Below are 18,508 nucleotides of genomic sequence, written 5' to 3'. Positions count from 1 at the left end.
TCAGTAATTCCAATCAATATTATTTTGAGTGCATGTCCATTGTTTGAGAGCAAGTTTATGTTTAATACCAGAATATATTTTTGATGGTACACTGTAAAAAAAAAAGGTTTCGCAAAAGGTTTTTTACACTCGCATAAGGTTTTCTTCCACTGGAAAACCTTTTGGTGTGTAAAAAAAGGTTTTTTGAAAGGGTTCTATTAGAAAACGGATTAAAGTTTTTTAAAAAAAGCGCTTACTAGAAAACCCTTCAAGGTTTCCACCCTCGGGACAAGTAAAAAACCTTTTTGAGCTATTTAAAAAAGCCATTTTTTTACTGTGTATACTTTTACTTATTCTTCCAATTTCATTTTTCGTAGGACTTAGTAATCAAGCCGATGGGTTGTTTATAAAGTTCTATTTCTTTTAAATTCTTTTTTTAAATTCGGTTTCGACCGAAACTTATACCAAAGCCGAAAATTTCCATTCACTACAATTAGTGGCGACATTTCAACTAGATGACATTTTAACTACTTCCCAGCAAACAAAAAGGCGTCTTTTAGTCGTCTTAAAGACGTCTTTTCAAGATCGAAAAAGACGTCTTAAAGATGTCTTAAAAAGGTCTTAGTTGTCCGTCGAAAAGACGTCTTACTCAAGACTGTTTAAAGACGTCTTACTGAAGACGACCTAAAGATTTCTTTATTCATATTTTAAGAAAACTGTGTTGTATTAATGGTATATTTAGGTTGCTACTACCGATAATAATGGGTTTTAACAACATTAAAAACACTATTAAGCAAGTTCAAGTTCTTACTTTGTTTTTTAGAAACATTATTAAAGAAGAAAAAGAAAATTATTTAAAAAAAAAAAAACAACGCAAATAATTTAAAAAGGCACATATAATACAGTTAGTTGGATTGTTACCAAGTATCTTTCTATTTAACAATTTATACAACATATAATAATATATACAATATATAACAATAAAAAAGAATATTTTTTTATTTTGTTTTTTGCCGTGAAGGAGCATTTTTACAATACCGTCCAACTTGCTGTTTAATTTCAGCATTTGAAACCTTTTCAAATCTTCTTTTTATAACTTCTAAAAATCAAATTAATCATGTAGGATATATTTATCAAATATATTGGAAATAAATTTAACTTAACATAGATTTTTAACTAAATTAAAAGTTGAATAATTTAAACCTATTTTAGATTACCTTCTATTAAGTCATACAGTTTAGTTGATAATAAACCAACCTTTCCACCAGAACCTTTTAAGTTGAACTGTGTCAACAGGTTATTTGTAAATAATCTAAAAAACATATTGAATAAATGATAAAATTTATGAAAAATATTAAACAATTTATAATTATTGATTTCCATAATTACTATACATAAAAAATATATTTACCACAAACACGAAAAATGATTGCTATGCAAAATGTAATAAAAAAACCTATTCATGACCAATCTTGTCAGTTGTTTAAAATCTTCTGCACCTAAAAAACTGAGCTGTTTAACCTAAATAAAAGTTTGGCAAAATAATTATAAAAAAATAACTATTTTCACTTTTAATTTATATGGAATATAAAGTTTTACATATGGATAAAGATTTACCAAATCAAGTCGAACACAATCATCCTCTAAACTTTTGATAAAATCCTCATACTCTGCAATAGTGTCTAATTTCTTGATTGCAAAATTACTATTGGGTTGTTTGTTTATAGCTAAAATAAGCTCCTGGTTTTCAAGAACCTTTGAAACCATCTTGAACATCATGTGTTGGTATTCTAAATTATATGAAGAAAATGAAAAAAGAAATATACAGAATGCAAAACATTTATTAATACATTTTCAAAATTGTTTACAAGTATTATTCTTATACCTAAAACAAATCCAAATGTGAGTACAAATACTCTCCACATTTTACTTACTCCAAATAAAAAAATCAAGTAAATGTTAAAGAGCTTACTTCCAACTTCCATAGGAAACTTATTTTAAGTAACTTCTCAGGTCCAAGCGCTTCAATCATGGTTTTTTCTTGTATGTCTGTTCTCTGAAGCTTTTTGTTTGGTTCTGATGTATGAGGTATAACTAAAGCAAAAAAAAAATTATACATATAAATAATAAAAAGTTACTTTTTTAATCTGCAACAAATTTTTTTAAAAATTTTTGGTACTTTGTTATTATTAATACATTTTTTTCTTATTTTAGGCTTTAGCTCCTCGAGATCACAAAAGTTGATGGGTAAGAGGAGGGGGAACATACAATTTTTTAGTTTAGAGCCTATAAAAAAAAAAAATATATAAAAAAAAATTTGATTGTTCCATTTCAGTTGATTGTGAAGGTAAAAATAAGTGAGGCAAAGATAAAGTTAACAATAAAAGAATATTCCAACTTTAATGAACAAAAAATATAGCAGAAAATTCAAAAGTAATACATACATAGTGCACCAAAATATGAAGGTGATTGTTCCTCTGTAGTTGAATGTAGAGGTAAAAAAGTGTCAGCTAAAAATAAGAATTCAGTAATAGTGTAAATTAAAAATATATAAATTCTAATTTTGAAAAAATTGAAAATTAAGAGACAAAGTGTACCAGAACACAGATTAGATTGTTTGAAAGTAGATCCAGATGACTAATTAGAGTCAAAAGATCTTTTTAATGGTTTTTTCAACACAGATTTAAAAACTGGCGGAGGCAAAGAAAAGTCAAGTAACTCTAAAACATAATAGTTTTATTTATTTTTCTTTTAGTATTTATACAAACATTAATTTACAACATAGATTTGACATTAAACAAATAAAAATAAATAATTAACATAAATATAACTAAATGTAATTATACCATTTACATTACTTTTCACTTTAAAGGTATCTTTGAAAACACAAATATCTATTTCATCTTCTTCCTCTGTTGCTGTGGTGTAACAATATTCTTTTAGTTCTTCCATATTATCTAAAAGAATCAAAACTTTTATAAATCCAATATAAAAATCAGATATTTTGCCAGCACATACATGGTGGCAAAATATTTGATGTTTATATTGGATTTATAAGAGCTATAATATATATATATATATATATATATATATATATATATATATATATATATATATATATATATATATATATATATATATATATATATATATATATATATATATATATATATATATATATATTCATACCACTCTCGAATTTGATTTTAACAGGTTTATATTTGTCCCATGTCTCATCCCCATCCAATTCATTTTTAACAGCTCTATGATAAGATACACCTGCAGGCCAGAGTAATATTTTTTTTTTATCAGTATCTATCCACCTTCTAGGAACAACATCTTCTATTTCCTCAAAGTTCTCTATCCAAATAGCTCTTGCCCAAATCATGGTGTAAAACTAAATCATGAAAAAAATAATAAAAAATTTAAAATATCAACAAAAGCCTTATATTAAGTTGGAATAACAGAAATAAGTAGCAATAACAAAAGACAACTGTCTTTTAATTTAAAAAACTTATAAAGGAATGAAAAGGAACAAAAAAAATCATTAGGTTAACAATTATGGTGATAATGATAAGGAAGAGCACTAATATGTCTGAAAAAACAGACAAATAAAACAAAAAAAGGAATTAAAAACAGCGTTAAAATAACTGTGTGGACAGTTTAAATAAATCTGTTTAATATTTTATATTTTTAAGATATTTTACTTCATCACTAAAACTATTAAAAAAAGGTAGTTTTAATAAATTTCCTAAATAATAAAGAAATGAAACAATGTTATAATACATATATATATATATATATATATATATATATATATATATATATATATATATATATATATATATATATATATATATATATATATATATATATATCTAACTTTGGATACAAGATGCAAATTAATAAAACATAATAAATATAAAACATTTAATCTAAAGAAATTTGAATTTAAAAACCTTTCAATTAATGTTCTATTTCATGCAATAAAGGAAAGCATGCAAGACCTCCCTTCCAAGGTAGAACAACAACCTTTCTGCAAAGACTTTCCATTTTTAACTCAACAAACTTAACTCCAATTTCATCAATACTTGGTATGAAGAAAATTTGAAAGGTTTTAGACTGAATAGGTTGTGTATATAAATCATTTTGTAAATCAAGTCTAAATATTCTACACTTAAAAAATCCAGATGATAATTTCTCATCAACAAAACAAAATTGATTTTCTCCTATGTAAAAACATGAATTATTCAGCTTCACTGAAACTTTTAGTTTTAGAGATTTTTTATTTAACATAGATTGTATACTTTGATATTGCTTGGCTATTTGAACAACAGGACTCTTTGAGTTTTTTACTGCTTTCTTTAATGTCTGCATATAATTTTCAAAGGGAAAACAAGATATGTCGTTTAGTGAACAATCAAATTTAACAAAATCATCACAAATATGAAGTAAACAGTGAACATTGTAAACACAGAATGGATTTGTATATAAATGTTTTGAGTTGATAACAAAATAATTAATGAGTTCTCTAGCAAAAGCAAGATAATGTTTCCTAAATTCACTGTCTTCATTTAAGAGAATTACCATTGCAACATGCAATGTTAGAAAATGATTATAAATTTCTTTGCTAACAACACCCTTTAAAACTAAGGGACCAGTGTATAAGATAAATTGTCTGAACTCTGTTGCTTTCCACTGATCTAACTCTAAAAGGGAACATGGTTGTCGAGCAAATTCAGATAGCATCATACCACGTAAGCTTAATAGATTATCAGATATTTTTTTAAATTGGCCATTTGAAAGTCTACAATGCTTTGGACCAGACTTTAAAAAAGTAAGTATACGTCTTATTACACCAAGACAAACCATGTGCATGTAATCCAAAATAAAATCAGAAACACAAGATATTTTAAGTTGAGCTAAAGGAGTAAGAGATTTCTGATGATCAGTGTACAAAAAGGAATTAAACTCTTCAGCTAATCTTGGAGTTGATGGGTTGTTATCAATATAAACAACTCTATGCTCTTCATAAAATCCTTTAACTTGGCATCGTTCACAGGAGTAATATCCTGTATGACTTTGTATACATTTAAGAAAGGAGCGAGAAGGTGCATCACATATGAATGCTTTAAGTGTAACATCAATTTTTTTATCATTATAGTATAAACCTTCACCACTTAACAATAAAGATTCTTTGAAAAAATCATTAAGAAAACCATCCAAGCAGTCTGGTTTAACATCACCACAAAAAAGTGCAATGATAAAAATATAGTTCTCTATAAGACCAAGTATTGGCCATAATTGAAGATTAGAAGATTTGAAAAAAGGTAGCCCATCGACATTAATAGTAATAGATAACCCAGTACATTGAGAATCATTTTTCAAATTCAAAAAATTATTTATGCCATCAGCAATAGTAAAGTAAGCATAAGTTCCACCACAATTCCTATCTACTGTAACAACTTTAGAGGGTTTTAAAAGCGTTCTTGCATCTTTTGGTAACTCTGAATGACCATGTTTTTTAAGAATACTCAAAAGCTCGTTTAATTGGTTTTGAGAAATTTTGCTTTTTGAAGACCACATTGCTAAATCTTCTGATAATGTTTCTGTTGTCAAAAGTGGTGCTGCATTACAACATTCAAAATTCTCATAACTAAAAACTCAAAGACTTATTGTTTTCTTCTTTAAAAACATTATTTAGGGCTTTACAAGGATTTTCAGGCTCAGCCTGAGAAGCATTAAATTCAGGATTCAAATTCGATGTACTATCATTAATATCTTTATATCATTAATATCTATTATAAAATTCAACATACTTTTATTCAAGCGACGACGCTTCATTTTATTTTCAGTTTCCATAATGATACCTATATAAAACCTTTTGCTAGAATATTGATTTAGAGAATTAATATAGGTCGAGATAAAACTTTTTATGAAAAATTTCACATCTTTAAAAGACACTAAGTTTATTCACCCCGAAAGTCTTTTTAAAAACGTCTTTAAGACGACTAAAAGACGTCTTTTTGTTTGGTAGAATTATTCGAAAAATAAAGACGTCTTTAAGGCGTCTTACGAAGACGAGCGATTTTTCACTACGATACAGTCTTTTAAAAGACGTCTTGAAGACGTCTTACGAAGACGCGCAATCTTTCACGACCATACAGTCTTTTAAAAGACGTCTTGAAGACATCTTGAAGACGTCAACCGAAGACAAGACCATTTAAAGACCTGAATAAGACGGTCTGAAGACGTCTTATGTTTGCCGGGTTAGCAAGTACTACCTCCGTTCCACAACAGTGGTCACATTTGATAGTTTTTGCATAAATTTTGTTCCACAATGCTTGTCCCATTTGATCAAACTATTATAGCTATAGCTTCGCTTGTGTTAGACCGATTTTCAAAAGTAATAGCTTGTTGAAAAGGGTTACTCAAGGCTTTCTAACAAGCTTATAGCTGATAAAACATTTGACGCGTATAGCTAGTAAAACATTTTTAATCGTCATGTTTAAAATTTCTTCTACAAATTTAGCAAATCTTTAAAAAAATTACTTAAATAGCATACATTTTCAGTATTCGAACCAAAAGTATCCAAATGTGACAACTATTGTGGAACGGAGAGTAGTATAACCTTTGGGAGACTCAGGACAAAAAATTCTATAACCTTCAATAATAAAAAAAAAAGACTTGTACCTGGGATCTACCAGTGTGCAAACTGCATCTGGCTGAACCTAATAAAATATTACAGAAACTGTCAAATAACGCAATGAATATAGATAATTAGATATTAATAGGCACCGCCGATTCGATTCGTAAAATCCGCAAAAAGCCAATCCGACTTATTTTGCGGATTAAAACAGTCAGTTCGTAAAAATTTTTCGGATTAACAATCCGAAAACTAATTTACGAACCACTAGCGAATTTTTTTTTTGCGGATTCACTTTGCTGTTCGGATTATTAATCGGAAAAATTTTTGCGAATCAATTTAACTTTAATTCGCTTAGCGAATTATACGAATCGCGTTCCGTTCGCGTCACCATTAAATGGTTTGGTTCAAAAAAATTACATTTTTATTATATGCGCGTCCTATAAATAGTGGATTTCTTTTTTATTTTCAATCAGTCCTATTTGGAAATCTTAACCTACAACAATTCGTTCAACAGATCAAGTCTACTATTCTTTACTTACATTTATTACGGTAAGCCATTATTATCTTATTTTGATTTAAAAGTTAAGAATATTTCAAACTAAATTTTTGCGGTTTTTTTTTTTTTTTTTTTGTGGATCAAATTCCTTTGCGAATTATTTCGCTTTGCGGATTGCTTCAATTAGTGGATTGGTCTTATAAAATTTATATTGTTATTAGGCTGTGACAATTCCCGTTTTCCGGGAAACGAAAGCGGGAATTTCCGGGAACGGGATTCATTTCCCGGACTTGGAAAAAAACGGGAATTCCCGTTCCCGTATTTTAAAAAGCGGGAACGGGAAAATCCCGTTCCTGTTCCCGTTTTTCACCTGGAACGTCTTATATTTCCTGGTTTTTTTTCCTGCTTTTTTTTTTTCTTTTTTTTTCCTGGTTATACAATTTGTTTTTTTTTTTTGTGGTTTATTTTGGTTTAGGTGTTTGTTTTTTTTTGGATTCTTTTTTATTTTTTTTTTTTATTTTTTAAATTTATTAACTTAACAACATAGAAGATTTTTACAACATAGAAGACACACAGGGGAGTTTTAATAAAAGCTATGTACCTAAAAAAAAAAAAGGAAAAAAGGTTAATTCTAACTAATAACTTATATTCAAAGGAAAATAAGGTAATTAACAAGAAAGATACCAAAGATATGAAGAAAGTTAGTAAAGAAAAGACGCAAGTTAGCAAAGAAAAGAAGAAATTAGTAAAGAAAAGAAAAAAGTTAATAAAGAAAAGAAGAAAGTTAGTAAAGAAAAGACGAAAGTTAGTAAAGAAAAGACGAAAGTTAGTAAAGAAAAGAAGTTAGTAAAGAAAAGAAAAAAGTTAATAAAGAAACGAAGAAAGTTAGTAAAGAAACGAAGAAAGTTAGTAAAGAAAAGAAGAAAGTTAGTAAAGAAAAGAAGAAGTTAGTAAAGAAAAGGCGAAAGTTAGTAAAGAAACGAAGAAAGTTAGTAAAGAAAAGAAGAAAGTTAGTAAAGAAAAGACGAAAGTTAATAAAGAAACGAAGAAAGTTAGTAAAGAAAAGAAGAAAGTTAGTAAAGAAAAGAAGAAAGTTAGTAAAGAAAAGACGAAAGTTAGTAAAGAAAAGACGAAAGTTAGTAAAGAAAAGAAGAAGTTAGTAAAGAAAAGAAAAAAGTTAATAAAGAAAAGAAGAAAGTTAGTAAAGAAAAGACGAAAGTTAGTAAAGAAAAGAAGAAGTTAGTAAAGAAAAGACGAAAGTTAGTAAAGAAAAGAAGAAGTTAGTAAAGAAAAGAAGAAATTAGTAAAGAAAAGAAGAAATTAGTAAAGAAACGAAGAAAGTTAGTAAAGAAACGAAGAAAGTTAGTAAAGAAAAGAAGAAAGTTAGTAAAGAAAAGAAGAAGTTAGTAAAGAAAAGGCGAAAGTTAGTAAAGAAACGAAGAAAGTTAGTAAAGAAAAGAAGAAAGTTAGTAAAGAAAAGACGAAAGTTAGTAAAGAAAAGAAGAAGTTAGTAAAGAAAAGAAGAAAGTTAGTAAAGAAAAGAAGAAATTAGTAAAGAAACGAAGAAACTAGTAAAGAAAAGAAGAAAGTTAGTAAAGAAACGAAGAAAGTTAGTAAAGAAAAGAAGAAAGTTAGTAAAGAAAAGAAGAAATTAGTAAAGAAAAGAAGAAATTAGTAAAGAAACGAAGAAATTAGTAAAGAAAAGAAGAAAGTTAGTAAAGAAACGAAGAAAGTTAGTAAAGAAAAGAAGAAAGTTAGTAAGGAAAAGAAGAAAGTTAGCAAAGAAAAGAAGAAAGTTAGCAAAGAAACGAAGATAGTAAACTACTTAAAAAAATTATAATTAGGTCTTAAACCTAATTATAATTTTAAATTATTATAATATTTATATATATTTACCTTATAGTTATAGTAGTTTGTTCCTAGTATTAGTACCAAATTTATAACAAATCTTAAAATCTTAAAATAAACGGGAATATATGCGCGCAAATCATAAAATAGCGGGAATCCCGTAAAAAAGCGGGAAACTTGGTAAAATGCGGGAAACTTGTAAAAATACGGCTTTTCCCGTATTTCTTATATTATATTATAATATATAAATATATATATTATAATATATAAATATATAAATATGTATATATATAATATATAAATATATATATTATATATATATAATATATATATAATATATATATATTATATCATAATATATAAATATATATATATTATATATTATAATATAATAATTACGGGAAAACCCCGTAACATCGAATGACGTACGGGAACAGGAAAGGGAATTTCCTGTTCCCGTATTTTATTTATTACGGGAACAGGATCCCGTTCCCGTATTTTAAATACCAAAAGCAGGAACAGGATCCCGCTCCCGTAGTTCCCGTAAATACGGGAACTTGGCGCACTCTAATTGTTATGTTTCTTCTACTTAAATATTAATAGAAATAAAAATAGAGATAAAAACTAGTTTGAAAAGTTGTTACGTTCATTTTAACAATTAAGGCAAATAACCTTTAAATAATTAGTTCTTTTATTGAAAGCTTTATGCATGCCTCAAAAATATCATTTTTTATTAAGACAAATATAAAAGAAAAACTCAAATAATCTGATTTATTCCATTTTTATGTTATTTCACTTTTTTCTTCTTTTCAGATGCCTAAGCTATCTAATATTTGAGAATTCTTCAACAAGGCGGAGGAAAACAAGGCAAAATATAAGGCCTGTGTCAAGCCAAAAACCGAGGTGTCATTAGAGCTTGCTCACTAATTCAATGAAGATCTAAACAAAAGATTCGAAGGGGAGCTGATCAATATTGAATTCTCTATTGCTCATTTTTTAAATCCTAACAGAAAGAGCATGTGCATTGTGGATGAGGGGGGAAAATTTGAAGTAGTCAAAACTGCAGGAAAGAAAGCTATGGAAGAACTGTCAAGAAAAGAAACTTTGGCCAGCCAAAGCACTCCTTCCCTTTCAATGTTGGATGATGAAGATGATGACGACTTTGATTTCACTGAACAACTGAGGAAGAAAGTGTTTGGTGCAGGTTACATTAATCCTGGAGGTGAAACAAGCACCAAGAAAGCCATTTCTGCTGAAATTGAGGGGTATTTGAATTCAAAACCAGTTCTAGAAAATACAAATGTACTGGAATTCTGGAAACAAAACCAGTATATTTACCCAATAATGTCAAGGCTGGCCAGAAAAAACCTCTGTATACCTGCTGCATCATCAACATCTGAAAGAGTTTTCTCAACAGCAGGGAATATATACAGCTCTAGAAGAACCAATCTTTCAATCTCAAAGGTTGAGATGTTGGTATATATGAAAGAAAACACTAAGCAACTCAGTAAAATTCAAGACATTGTGTGGCCAGGAAATGAATTTGGAAAATGATTAACTTTCAGTGTGATTTTGACTTATTTTATTTCTTAACAAGGAACTCATTTCGTTTCATTGTATATTTGAATATAATAAATAAATAAAAATGAATCTTATTTCAAAAGCATTTTTTATTCTGAATCCGTATAAAACCGTAAAAATAATTTCGGTTCGGAATCCAATTCGAAAAAAGTTTTTCGAATTGCAATCCGATCCGAAAGTATCGAATCGGATTGCAATCCGAAAAAAAAATCCGAAAAAATTTTAACGAATTTTTTTCCGATAAATTATTTTCGGATCAAATCAATCCGTAAGTAATTTGAACCGTTTAGCATAGTTAATTCGGTGCACAATCCGCAAACCGATAAACAGTAACGAATCGGTGGTCTCTACTAGAAACTGATTTTCGACCCATTTGCACGCAATTGAAATTAATTTGAAATTCACAATATTTTAAGTTGATTTTTAATGAATTAAAAGCTGCCTGATGATGTTGTGATGAATTTTTTGATTGAAAAACTACTCAATTATTTGCTAATTAATTGATAAATTCGCTGCGAGAAAAAATTTCGCAGCGGATTTATCAATTAATTAGCAAATAATTGATCCTAAATAAAATTGTTTAAACTTTTGTGAAACTTCTTAATTTGTATCACCTACCTTTTAAGGAAATTTCTGAGTAAACGGTAATGAGTCAAAACCTAATTTTTTTTATTCTATTAACAAATAACCTATTTACCAAATTGGAAAAATAATTATTTTGGTATCTATTTCCGTTAGATTTTTATTCAAGAAAAACAGAAGATTAGATTTGAAAATTCTGCAATCGTTTAAATTTTCGTGAGTAGCCGTATATTAGATAAAGATGACCATGGTTCTTAATGCAATTGAAGTTAAAAAATTTTTTATGTGAAAATAGGTAATTAAAAATTAGTGCGTGATTGAAAATGACAATGAATGTCGAAAAAAGATTGATAAAACACTGAAATACACACTAATATAATGAGTCTCAGTATATAAATAGTTATTTATGCTACCTCATCAAAAGAAGGAAACCTTCTTTCTAAAGATGCCACAAGTCTCCGCGCCAGTGAAATTCCAGAGCCTCTATTTGCAATATCACTGATGAAACCTTGCAATTTCTGGTGTAATCCATGCAGAGCTGGTATTTTCATAGATAAAGTTGGGTAACTTTCACCACAGAACTCTTTGCTAGCCTGTTCAAAAGGAGTTAAAATATTTACATAACCCTCCGCGAGTTTCCATTCGTTCGTAGTGAGATTCTTCACCTTACCAATTAATGCGACTTCGGCTGATAAAGGTGCTTTCTCTGCCATAAGTCGTTGAATCATGAAATAGTCCGAACTCATCTCTTTTTAATTGTTGTGCATACATCATGTGAGATGATTGAATGCTGTGTTAGTAGTGCGAAACGATTTTTTCACATTTCGCTACCATACTATCATGCCTTCAATTTTTTATCATGCCTTCAATACTGCATCATTAATTGATAGTTGAAGCGTATTAGCAAAGCAAGGTAAGTCCATAAAGTTTTGGCTCATGTTCATGGCTGCTCTCATATTATTACCATTGTCTAGAAGAACGTATATTGGTACTGCACTTGGTAGCGACTAATCTTCAATAGACTTTTTAAGAAACTCTAATCTTCAATTGACTTTTTAATTTATTCTCCAGTGTATATGATTGCATTTTAAAATCAGCAGTTAAATATATCAAACAAAATGATAAATAGGAATCCAGTGCGCAAGAAGACCATGTGTCTTTGGAAAATCAATAGGATGGCATGCCAACAAACTCAATAAAAATGCGATCAATCATTTCTTGTTTCAAATTTTTATACATAATTGGTACAATACTGCGAGAAAAGGGGTTCAGCTCGGAATATGATACTGAGGAGCAATCAATTTCATAAGCGCCTGAAAACCTTGTCCTTCTACGAAATCGTAATGTAGGTAATCGGAAGACAACATGCGGCCAATAGCTCGTGTAATTTCTTTAGCCTTTTCGTGATCAGACATCCATGCTGTATCCTTAGCCACCAGATCTGTGACACAAACTGACAGTTGTTTTCCAGTTTTATTTTCTTCCTTTTTCATTTTTTTTACTTCTTGTGCTTTTTTATCACAATCTGCTGATTCCTTCTTATGATAACTTCTCAGGTGAGTAAATAAGCTAGTTGTAGATGAAGTAGGACAAGGTATTTTTTGACTGCATTTTCCAATTTTACAAAAATCAAATATAGTATCGTTAATTTTACGTCTATCAAAATAATTCCAAATAACGCTCCTCACTCTCTCGTCCTCCATTTTGAAGCGTTTTAAAATAATTTTTCAGCGATTTTTTGAAGCATTTTAATACGATTTTACAGCAATTTTTAAATATTGAACTTTAGGTTCGAAATTCGAATTATATTCGAATAAGCACATTCGGTTCGAGTTTGATTATTGAATAAACTCAAACTCGAACTCGAAACTTCGAGTTTCGCACACCTATAACACATACATAGGGGAGACTTGTACTGAATGGATTTTGTACTGAATGGACCTTTTCAAAAAAAAGAACTTAGAGACCATTTAGATGTATTTTTGTCGTCACAAATAATTCACCTTTACACAATGTCTCTTCAGTATGTCTGAGTTAAATTTATTCAAAGAAAAGCAGTAGTTATGGAAGTTTTCTGTTTTTTCAAGGCAAATGTAATTTTTTAACTTTTCTGAGTTTTCAATTTACAGAGTTTTTTCAAGAAGAAGTGAACTCTTAATATTAATAATATTATAGATATATATTTTGGACTTCAGATAAAAGTAGAAGGAAAGTTATCTAGGGTACAGATTGTTGTAATTGTTTGGGTAACATTTGGATATTGATATGTGTACTGAATGAACCACCATTGATTGTACAGCATGGACTGGACCATTTTCCGATTAGAGCATTTATTGGGTTTCAGTTTGTTACTTACTAAAACAAAATAATCGTGTCTTTTTAATATAAACAAGTTGTGAAAGTGTGACTAATAAAATATACTAAAAAAAAAAAAAAAATCTTGGGCATAAAAAACTATAAAGCTCATGGTTTATCATGATTCATTATAGGTTAATTTTCACTAGGATAACAATATTATCATTCAATATTGGAACATCAATATACCCTCATTGCTGTGCATAATTCAACATTTTATTTATTACGAGTTTACTGCTGGTCCATTCAGTACAATCAACTGTACTGAATGGACCATTAAACAATTTAGTACAGGTCATGTTTATCGCATTTTTTAACAATGTTTTAATTGCTCAATGGTTTACACCTTTCAAGGATAGTTAGTTAAGATATGAATCTTGTCTTCTAAACTAAAAAACCCACCATAGTTATTCACAAAATAAATATTAATCGAATTTATAAAAAAGTCTTATTTTGTGGTCCATTCAGTACAAGTCTCCCCTACATACATACATACATACATACATACATACATACATACATACATACATACATACATACATACATACATACATACATACATACATACATACATACATACATAAATACATACATACATACATACATACATACATACATACATACATACATACATACATACATACATACACACTTACATAAGCTGTTATTTAGATACTTTTTTGCTTAAATTATCAGTAAGAATTAACAACATAAAAATAAAAAACATGTCGCCATATTAGATAGATAAATTGTACAAAAGCAATGTTCGTGAAAATGATCATTAAAAAGTTTAGGAAAAAGGAAATGGGTTAATAAGTAACGGGTTAAAACTGCAAAGATTGTTTGGGTGATGTTATTTGAATGAGGAGGAAAAAAGACATTTCAAAAGTACCATATTTACGGTAAATATTGTAACACCACGTAAATGTACCAACTATACGATCGGAACTATAGATTTTCTTTAAATATCCTATTGGAAGAAAAGAATATGTTTGTTGAAAAAGAGTTTCTACACTCAGATTTTCTATTAGTAAATGACTTCCATATTTCTCTTGGCTTTAAACCAAGTTTTATGAGCTGTTTTAGCTTTTCGTTCTGTATCGCCAATCACATTACCATTAAGAAATATTTCGTCTCATTCAAAGGACAATAAAGTTTTCTATCAGATAAGTCTTGTGAAAGTTTTGATCTTATGCTTAAGGCGTTGAATTATGATAATAACTAGAAATTTTGTGAAAACCTAAAAGTCTTCAAGAGAGCTGGAAGCTAAGCTTCATTGCTTTTTATATCATTAGGTCAAAACTATTCAATGAAAAATTGGGCTTTACATGAGGAATTAATTGCTAGTAGCAAGATGTTAGTAAAATGTCGAAAGATAACTGTGATCTCGAGGATTTTGTTTTTTGCATTTCTTTTTAAAATATATAATACAAAAGTGCACAGCCTAAATTTGGATAAAATGTCAGGTTTCATTGCTGGCGGAATTTTTCTTACTTTTGAATCTCTTTTGTCATTTACAGTATTTAATATCGAGCCAAGAAATAATCTTTTGGTGCATTTAAATATCGTAAATGAAATGCTTGGTAAAATTGAAATGACTTTTGAGAACTAAAGAATCATTGTTACCACAACTTTTTGTTTCTGACATGTTTTGGTTTAGTCGATTTTGAAACAGTTGAGTTTTGTTAATCTCGCAGTCGAATCGAGTTAATCTAAAAAACGTAACATTAATCGCTTATCTTTTTAAAATCATTCGCAACGCGTTAAAATACTGAAGTAAATTTATTTTTGTTAATAAAAAAAGTAGATATTAATTTTAAAACCTACCAAAATACCAGGTCCGACCACATTCCAACAACCTCCACCTTAAGTATAGTACTTTTGAAAATTGTTTTTTCCTCCCCAAATTATATCGCCCCTCCAACCTTCACAAAAGTCTTTACAATCTTTAAACGAAAAAACATCTACAACTAACTGTAATCGCTAATTTTTCAAAAACGTCTTTTCTCAAAAGAACTAAATTTTTTTTGTTTGAAGTTTGTTTGAAATTTTATTGACTAATTGAAGCTTCGCTTATTTGTAAGAAACTCAAAAATGTCTTCACTCAGGAAAAAGGGGCCAAGTTTTAAAATGCGAAAGTAATTCTTTTGTAGATATGTTTTTATATGTAAGGCATGACAGGGCTAATTGATCTATCTGCAAAAAATGAAAAATAAATTTTTTTATATCAAACAATTCATAGAAATTAGCATCATGAGAAGCAGCTGTCTGTATGACTACTCATCATGGATATGCAAACAGCTCCATCTTTTAATGCGTTCTCTAAATTGGGGCCAAGTTTTAAAATGCGATATTAGTTCTTTTGTAGATAGGCTTTTAATTAGAATAATATGTGTACTTGTTTTTCATTTCAAAATCAATGTTAAACACTGAACTTGATATGCGTATTTCAAAGAATAATCCTAACTATAAATAAAAATTTACATACAAATAAGAAGATTTTTTTGTCACAGAATAAAATTTTTACAACTTTGCTTAAAAAATTCTTATTCTGAGGTGTTTGATGTAAAATGCAACATTTTTTCGTACATTTCTATGGAATGATGATCTACTCACTGCCCATTTTTACACTTTAGCTTCTTTAAGTAAAGCCTTGCCATGTTCATCTGTTACAATATTTGAAAGACCTATAAAACCATTAAAACAGCATTTTAAAGTAAAAGAAAGTTAAAAAATCAAATATAAAGAGAAATACAGACACCATACACAGACTTCACTTAAAATAACAAAGAAAGGTAATGCATAACATAAATAGATAAATTCTTTACCACTAGGGCTCCTGATTATTTTTCTAAACTTAAAGATTATGAAGATTAAAACAGCAATAAGCACCGTTATGATCCCAGCTTCAACCGCACTTGTAATAGCTAACGGTATTACAAGTGTTCCTATATGATATAAAAGCAGCTGAGCGTGTATATTCACAAAGCTTTAAATATATGTATGTATGTATGTATGTATGTATGTATGTATGTATGTATGTATGTATGTATGTATGTATGTATGTATGTATGTATGTATGTATGTATGTATGTATGTATGTATGTATGTATGTATGTATGTATGTATGTATGTATGTATGTATGTATGTATGTATGTATGTATGTATGTATGTATGTATGTATGTATGTATGTATGTATGTATGTATGTATGTATGTATGTATGTATGTATGTATGTATGTATGTATGTATGTATGTATGTATGTATGTATGTATGTATGTATGTATGTATGTATGTATGTATGTATGTATGTATGTATGTATGTATGTATGTATGTATGTATGTATGTATGTATGTATGTATGTATGTATGTATGTATGTATGTATGTATGTATGTATGTATGTATGTATGTATGTATGTATGTATGTATGTATGTATGTATGTATGTATGTATGTATGTATGTATGTATGTATGTATGTATGTATGTATGTATGTATGTATGTATGTATGTATGTATGTATGTATGTATGTATGTATGTATGTATGTATGTATGTATGTATGTATGTATGTATGTATGTATGTATGTATGTATGTATGTATGTATGTATGTATGTATGTATGTATGTATGTATGTATGTATGTATGTATGTATGTATGTATGTATGTATGTATGTATGTATGTATGTATGTATGTATGTATGTATGTATGTATGTATGTATGTATGTATGTATGTATGTATGTATGTATGTATGTATGTATGTATGTATGTATGTATGTATGTATGTATGTATGTATGTATGTATGTATGTATGTATGTATGTATGTATGTATGTATGTATGTATGTATGTATGTATGTGTGTATGTATGTATGTATGTAAATGTTTGTCGATCCTTAAAATAAGTATTCTATGTAAATTACCTAAGTTTGGAATTTCTTCTCTCAATTCATTTTCTAAACTCAATGTTTTATTCCAATGAGCCGAGCAACAACAGCTTTGGCACTCTTCGTATGTTGCAGATTTGTCCGGTTTTGGTGTGCAATTGCAAGATGTGAAGCATTTCAATATGCCAGTACCGGTCTTGAATGAATTCTCATTATGTAAGCATTCAAACCCATTTATCAAGATTTTAGTATTGCTTAACATTAAAACATATAAAAGTCTTGTCGAAATGTTAAAAAAATTCATTTTTAATGTTTAAAATTTCTCAGAACAATACACTCGCCTTTTATTTTAAATACCAGTGTCTTTTCGGTAAGGTTATTTCCCAACATTTTTTTTGTGTTTAGGTCATCAAAACGTCACTTTCTTGATGATCTATCTAAAGATGTGGGAGGGTAATCGCAAACTACTCAAGCTCGAAATTTGCTTTTAAAAATTTTGAAATAACTTTTTAAAAGATTCGCCTTTCAATAAATGCTTGCAACCATATTTCAAGAATTTCTTGTCGATATGCATAAACAGTGCTTGCATCCAAAAGTCTTGTATTTGAGTTAACAACGGTTGAGAGATAAAAATAATAGTTACCAGTTTAATTACGCAAATATTGTAACAAAATACGAACAAAAGTTTGCGAGGCTAAAAGAAGTATCGATAAAACAACAAAACTGATTGTGTGATAAAAAAACAACACTGATTGTTTGATAAAGCAACAAGACTCATTGTGTACGATCGAGCACAATTCACTTAAGATAACTTTTTTTTTTACTCTATATAGATTTTTTGATTCTGAAAACCCTTACTTTATTCCATTACATACAGATGTGGTATTACTTAAATACCCCGAAAAACAATTATGAATTATGTGAAAAAACGAGAACTATTCTTTCGCTCATAGAAAAAGAAAAAATTTCAAAATAATATTGCGGTTCTGTGAATGAAGGGAAGGTTGAATAAAACCAAATTTACAAAAACATTTAAACATTAAATTGAATTTTCCTTTACTTTGTTGAGTTTAAGGAAAACTAAACAAAAAAAAATTTCTTAAAAACATTAAAACTATTCCGGGAAAA

General features: G+C 28.6%; 3 protein-coding genes across 8 annotated transcripts; all 3 read right to left on the bottom strand.

Annotated features, from left to right (window-relative positions):
* Positions 1 to 879: 879 nt before the first annotated feature.
* On the bottom strand, positions 880 to 2,090 carry LOC145193854 (uncharacterized). 2 transcript variants are annotated; one of them, XM_090085963.1, is made up of 5 exons: positions 1,952 to 2,090; positions 1,597 to 1,769; positions 1,436 to 1,500; positions 1,197 to 1,291; positions 880 to 1,078 (listed from the first exon to the last, which is right to left on the bottom strand). In XM_090085963.1, the coding sequence occupies exons 1-5, from the start codon at positions 1,962 to 1,964 to the stop codon at positions 978 to 980; spliced, it is 447 nt and encodes a 148-aa protein (XP_089942089.1). In that variant the 5' UTR covers positions 1,965 to 2,090; the 3' UTR covers positions 880 to 977. The 2 variants fall into 2 exon arrangements, with proteins under 2 accessions (XP_089942089.1, XP_089942090.1); XM_090085964.1 differs by having other exon boundaries at positions 1,914 to 1,959.
* On the bottom strand, positions 1,993 to 6,086 carry LOC145201226 (uncharacterized). Of its 5 annotated transcripts, none has more exons than XR_016452043.1 (5): positions 5,799 to 6,081; positions 3,169 to 3,376; positions 2,826 to 2,936; positions 2,424 to 2,699; positions 1,993 to 2,073 (listed from the first exon to the last, which is right to left on the bottom strand). XR_016452043.1 is itself a non-coding variant. In XM_090085962.1 (5 exons), exons 2-4 carry the CDS (start codon positions 3,365 to 3,367, stop codon positions 2,617 to 2,619), a joined length of 393 nt encoding a protein of 130 aa, XP_089942088.1. In that variant the 5' UTR covers positions 3,368 to 3,376; positions 5,799 to 6,082; the 3' UTR covers positions 2,424 to 2,489; positions 2,577 to 2,616. The 5 variants fall into 5 exon arrangements, 4 of the variants coding, with proteins under 4 accessions (XP_089942087.1, XP_089942088.1, XP_089942085.1 ...); XM_090085962.1 differs by lacking the exon at positions 1,993 to 2,073 and having other exon boundaries at positions 2,424 to 2,489; positions 2,577 to 2,699; positions 5,799 to 6,082; XM_090085961.1 differs by lacking the exon at positions 1,993 to 2,073 and having other exon boundaries at positions 2,201 to 2,489.
* Positions 6,087 to 15,905: 9,819 nt separating this feature from the next.
* On the bottom strand, positions 15,906 to 18,012 carry LOC149889403 (uncharacterized). Its single transcript, XM_090085616.1, has 3 exons — positions 17,417 to 18,012; positions 16,319 to 16,438; positions 15,906 to 16,177 (listed from the first exon to the last, which is right to left on the bottom strand). The coding sequence occupies exons 1-3, from the start codon at positions 17,682 to 17,684 to the stop codon at positions 16,116 to 16,118; spliced, it is 450 nt and encodes a 149-aa protein (XP_089941742.1). The 5' UTR covers positions 17,685 to 18,012; the 3' UTR covers positions 15,906 to 16,115.
* Between the last annotated feature and the right edge of the window lie 496 nt (positions 18,013 to 18,508).

The sequence above is a fragment of the Hydra viridissima genome, unplaced genomic scaffold (genome assembly GCF_058129835.1).
Source record: "Hydra viridissima isolate aposymbiotic clone 2 unplaced genomic scaffold, HvirCarnegie_v1 scaffold_4, whole genome shotgun sequence".
Taxonomy (NCBI): domain Eukaryota; kingdom Metazoa; phylum Cnidaria; class Hydrozoa; order Anthoathecata; family Hydridae; genus Hydra; species Hydra viridissima.
This window is presented reverse-complemented; position numbering and strand designations above follow the sequence as displayed.

Bases quoted from the DNA above. Each gene is read 5' to 3' on its own strand.
- LOC149889403 (XM_090085616.1), bottom strand. From the start codon at position 17,684: ATGAATTTTTTTAACATTTCGACAAGACTTTTATATGTTTTAATGTTA. The intron at 16,439-17,416 runs GTAATTTACATA...TATATCATATAG, and splicing joins AGAAGAAATTCCAAACTTAG to GAACACTTGTAATACCGTTA. The intron at 16,178-16,318 runs GTAAAGAATTTA...ATGGTTTTATAG, and splicing joins AATAATCAGGAGCCCTAGTG to GTCTTTCAAATATTGTAACA.
- LOC145201226 (XM_090085960.1), bottom strand. From the start codon at position 5,565: ATGTGGTCTTCAAAAAGCAAAATTTCTCAAAACCAATTAAACGAGCTT.
- LOC145193854 (XM_090085963.1), bottom strand. The intron at 1,501-1,596 runs GTAAATCTTTAT...ACTTTTATTTAG, and splicing joins ATTGTGTTCGACTTGATTTG to GTTAAACAGCTCAGTTTTTT. The intron at 1,079-1,196 runs GTAATCTAAAAT...TTTGATTTTTAG, and splicing joins ACTGTATGACTTAATAGAAG to AAGTTATAAAAAGAAGATTT.